At 30.2% G+C, this 5716-nt stretch overlaps 1 protein-coding gene across 1 annotated transcript in view; it reads right to left on the bottom strand.

Annotated features, from left to right (window-relative positions):
* Positions 1-5316: 5316 nt before the first annotated feature.
* LOC113385934 (pyruvate kinase-like) overlaps positions 5317-5716 on the bottom strand; it is a 30349-nt gene continuing 29949 nt past the window's right edge. The window contains exon 12 of the mRNA XM_026623755.1: positions 5317-5376. Coding sequence (XP_026479540.1) covers positions 5317-5376 — 60 coding nt within the window. The remainder of the gene's footprint in view (positions 5377-5716) is intronic.

Below are 5716 nucleotides of genomic sequence, written 5' to 3'. Positions count from 1 at the left end.
TATCCTACGAGAAGTCAAATATTTTATGATACACAATATGTACCATTATTTAGTATTTTGGATCAAAAACATGGTACATCACGTGTAACACCGATCCTGACAAAAATAAAATAGAATTCATATTATAGAGAATCTAATTATGTAAGAAAACCCTAATAAACAAGTCATACTTGGATGAATCTATTTAATTTCAAAAAATATGTTCTCTCAATATTATTCATAGTTCATTTATTATACATATTTTATCAAGCAAAAATATTTGAGAAATTTATGATTTCTGATCTTTATTACGGATATAATAATAATTAGGGAATGCAATACCGATGGAAAATTTCAATACCGGTATTTCGGTAATTTTTCATTTTAAAACCGGAATACCGGTAAATTACCGGTATTTTAATTATCTTATACAAACGTAAACAAAATTGAAAGTTACTAGTACAAATATAAAAAAATGTATATACAATTAAAACTATATTCAACTAAACAATAAAAACAATAAAATAAAACGATAAGTTTATTTCTTTAACTAATAATTTAACAAAATTGTATCCAATTTAATTAATTCATTATCACTATATTGAGTACTTTTCACCAAAAACAAACTTATGAGTAAGAAAGACCAAAAACTCATAAAAGATCATATTACATTATTATAATAAACTGTATTATCTGTATCCGATGTGTTAAATTAGCATAATCTCCAATATTTAAAAAAAAAATTGTTACACTAATTTAAGATCGGATACTTTGTCAAGATAAATAATAAGTTACTATAATTGAGTATTATTATTTATCACATTGTGATGCTTCTATAGTATTTTCAAACTTCGAAACGTTTTCGAAAAATAATATTTTATAATTGTAATAAGAAGCAAAAATATTTAGTAATTATCATAATTATTATGTATAAAGTTAGAAAAAAATAAAGATTACGCAGAGGTAATCTTTATGATATAAAATATTTTGACGCAAATATTACTTAAAAAACTGTTACATTTTTACATAAGAGGAAACAAACATCTATCTATCAGTCCAATTCTATTTATTGTAACACGTTATGAAGCCCTTAGTAAAGCAATAAATATTCAGGTTAATGACGAGTTAAGATAATATTTGACAATTGTTTATCCTATAGAATCACTTGAAGATATAGCTGTTTATGCGATCATGGAATTTAAAGATACATTTGTTCCGAGAAATTTAAACTTTAGTGTATTTTGTACCAAATAGCGCTTATGTAAAAATACCGAAAATACTGTATTTTTGGGTAAATACCAGTAAAATTACCGCCGAAAAACTGGGCGGTTTTACCGGTAATTCGGTATACCGGTATACCGGTATTGCAATCCCTAATAATAATCAAATTAACTACAAACTTGAAAAAGGATTTTCTATAATTTTTGGCAGTTATCCATACCATTGAAACAGTTTACATACTTCTTCACATATGACGTCCTTGCCCGTCCTTCCCCGGATCTATTTCCCGATGTCTAGTTCCGTGACAAACACACGGCGCGCTGCCCTTTGGCCTACCGGAACACAAGTAAAGCGGAAGTAACACACACGTGCTACTACGGCCACTGAATGTAACAGATTGCAAGGGCGCCCGAGTCGTGAGTGCATATATAGATGTACCCAATGGGGACAGGAAAAAATGATGTTGAAATACAGTTCTGTTGGGGGAATAATGTTTTCTTGACTGTGAAATATAGGCATGAATAGATTCTTTAATTAATATAAATGATTTAAGTGGGTAAACGAAATTAGCATGTGGAGTAACAAAAATTACTGGATAAATATGTTTATATTACATTATAAAACATAATAATCTTGTTATGTCCGATCAGCTTTGCAGTAGCGATATGCATTTTTACTCCAAACTAAATAAATATGTTTCCAAGTTAAATGAGTCGTTACGGCTATTAGAAGACTATTAGATTTCTTAATAAAAGACTAATTACTGCTATTGAAATTCTATCCTTAGATAATGGTGTTGTAGAGAATCATAAGCGGCAAATTTTGCATCAAGATTTATTAACTTCCCGTAGGGTAAGTTATTGTAATGGGCCGAAAATCGAAATTGAAAATTTTTAAATTTCTCGACGTTTTGAAGGTTTCTGAACATTTGGCATACCTCAGAAAAAATGGATGTGTGTGTGTGTGTATGTATGGATACAAATTTCCAGTCACGTTTTCGGGCGCACGGATCAACCGATTTGAATGGTTCAAAAAACATTCGATTTCTATTGATAGGGAGAAAGAGCTGATTAGTTTTTGGCAATGGCAGGCCCAGCCATTTCGAAGATACAGAGCTAACTGTGCAATAAATGGCAGTTTTTAAGAGAACTAAGCGTCCAATTTAAATGATTCAAAGAAGTTTCAGCTTGTTTTAACAAAAACAAAATAATTGATTTTGGAAAAAACATTGTATCGTTTTTTTTTATTTTTTTTGTATATCGAAAATAATTCAGATTTTATTTTTAATTCTGACTATAGTTCTAATATACTTTAAACAAATAATTTCAATTTTGCAATTCAGTTTATATAATTCTTATAAATATTAGACAATGTTACAATATTAATAATAATCTATTTGAAAACACTCAGTATTCCTCGAACATTTCCGTACGGGAAGTTCCAGCAATTTGCCTCAAGGCATGATGCCATACACCCCACTAGTTTAGATTTTTAAAAACTTCTGATCTTCTGTAGTTGAGTATATAATATTTACCTCTGAAAAATAGTGAAATTAAATTGCGCAACAGTAATGTAGATTCATTATTTGTTTACGTTTTTTAGATATCTCAGTTTATAGTTTTTAATAAATTAAAATAAAATACTGATTCTTTATTAACTCAGCATTAATTCTATGATGATCCCTTATATCTTTCAAAATTGTTACAATGTAAAGGACTTAGTGTATTATCTATTTAACAGATTTAGATATTCATAGCAGTATTTTTGAATGCATTTGGGTCACATGAGAAGCTTTCGTCGATAATCCTCATATGAAAATATTTGGCACGTATCAATATTTCTATTCAGTTATGATATGCAGTTGAATAAATGATTTTTTCTGTATATAACAGTTTTTTATTTGATTTGAATAAAGTTGTTATATATTATTTTTGATATATATTTCTATTCGTATATAATTTATATAACACTGTTTGTGTTTAATATTTTGAACAATAATTTCATAAATACTTTCCGAATTTTACTGAAAAAATTATACTCGTACACAATCTATTACAATTTGTAACGTATTATAATATATATATATATATATATATATATAATTTGTAATATTTTTGCAGCTCAACCGTCGAATTAAAAAAGGTTAAATAACAAAATTATTTATTTCATTAAGCGTTTCGACACTTGATGTGTGTCATGATTCAGTAATTAAACCAGGAAAAACAACAGAAAAATTAATTATGATGTAATATTGATTGAACACTAAATTTGTGTAAAATAATAAAATGCTATTATATTACCAACGAAAAATAGAAGGAGCACATATTGCCCTCCTATATTTAACCCTTCGTCGGGCGCAGCCGATCTGACAGACAGAGCCAATAAATTTTCATGCTGCGCCTTGGTTGAATGTTATAGAAACCTCCACTCTTCAATAGCCTCCTAATTTTATATGTTTTATTTATGCGTCTTTATCATTTTGTGTTTGACCTTCACATATAGTGGCAATCGGTATTTTGATCCTAGAGATACACTGCGCCCGAACGTGCAACATTTTGAAACGTAAGAATATTGCAATTTTTTGTGTGAATGTAAGTATTCTTTTTCTGTATTTTTTACGTATTTTTGAATATATATCTCAATACTTTTCATTTAATTGCAATTTTTTGAAAGTATCTACGAGATTCACTGCGCCCGAATGTGTTACTAACTTGAGTCCTACATTTTTATAGGCTAGTAAATATGGCGAGTGGTAAAAAAATATATAATTTAGAAAAGCCAGCTCATTCAGAAGAGATTCTAAGAATGCTGAATGATGATGCTGATGAAAATAATCTTCTTGACGATTTAGGTGATGAAAGTGGAAGTGACGAAGACCATCTAGAGGTCGCGAAGTCGATTCTGAGACAGAACAAGAGGACGAACAGGATGAGAGTGAGGAAGAAATAAATTTAAACAATAATGCTAAATATTTTATGAGTAGAGATAAATCTACAAAATGGTGTAGCAAACCTCCCTCTAATAGGACTCGAACAAAATCCCAGAACTTATTAAGACATTTACCAGGTGTTATAGGAAACGCAAAAAATGCTGCAACGCCTATAGAATGTTGGAGTCATGGGAATGGTAAGAAAGATCTCCGAAGAAGATATTTTTGAGACAATTATCGCATGAACTTGTTCTTGGACAGCTAACAAGAAGAAGTGAAATCACGAGTGGGATACTGTTCACTTTGCAGACAGGACTCAAAAGATTCAGACCAAATTCACAGGAAAATGGCTCACAAAAACAAGAAGAGCACCGAAAAAAACGACGATGTGAACCGTGTACATTAGAAGCTAATATTAGACGGCTTTCAAGATTTTGTTGTGCTAAATGTCGAAAAGCACTGTGTTTCCAACATGCGATCTTTCTATGCAGTGCTTGTTGAAATGCTTCAATAAATGATAATATTAACTATACACATTGAACTATCATTATTATATTACTTATTTTTTATAAAGTGACAAATGAAAAAAAAGTTAGAGACTGTGTATTTCAATAAAGAAAAGTGAGTGTAAATAATTTGTGCATATATACACAGGTTTATATTTTTCTACATTTTATAATAAAATATTATTGAATTCTTTTTTTTTCTATTTATTCAAAAAGTATACATTCTGAAATATAATTAAACAAAAAATTAACATGTTTATAAAATAAGGAGCCTCCTGAGGATATACTTAAAAACCGTTGCTGTCGGATACACTGCGCCCGAACGTGTGCGTAACGGGACTGCGCCCGACGGAGGGTTATGTTATTGATAGCGGTGCATAGTGGACACTAGTCATTGGTCCACAATGCACCGCTAACAATAACATTAATATAAGATGGCAATATGTGCTCCTTCTATTTCCAAGGTCACACAATAAAATTCTTAAAAAAATATAAAAGTTCCCAAGTATCGGGTGCCGATTACCTACGTATTTGGTAGTCCAAAATTGGCTGATGCGATGAGATGCAACCAAGTACAAGGCAACGCTGGAAAACCATGCAAATCAACTTGCAAAAACTTGCTTTCCTCAAACATCTGCAGAACACTTCGATTACCACTGGGTAAAAATTTTAAATATTATCTTACACATTAGTCTCCAAATTACTGATTGCCATTCCAGACAGCTTGTAATTATATGGAAACTAAATAAATAAATAAATAAATCAACAAATTCAAAATCTATTTATAGCATTACAAGATGCACCTGCGACTTACAAAGAGTATCATGTATGCATTTTAAATGTTATTACAGGCAAACCGTGGATTCTATTGATTTGCCAATAGTCTTAATATATGAGATTAAAAAAAAAATATTGTATAACAATTCAAATAGTGGTTTTAGTTCATAAGCAATTGCTCGAATCCTATCGTTGTTACAAGTAAGCGCACGAGGCTGGTTAGCTAACAATGGGAGCTTATGAGAGTTGCCCTTGTTGACGTGTGGACCGCTCAACTTCTCAAGTATAAGTATAAACTGTAAAA

Source organism: Ctenocephalides felis, unplaced genomic scaffold, assembly GCF_003426905.1.
Source record: "Ctenocephalides felis isolate EL2017-DRISC unplaced genomic scaffold, ASM342690v1 CF-g0.4_SCAFFOLD_03571, whole genome shotgun sequence".
Classification (NCBI taxonomy): Eukaryota; Metazoa; Arthropoda; class Insecta; order Siphonaptera; family Pulicidae; genus Ctenocephalides; species Ctenocephalides felis.
Note: the sequence above shows the minus strand (reverse complement) of the source record. Positions and strands in the feature narration are given on the sequence as shown.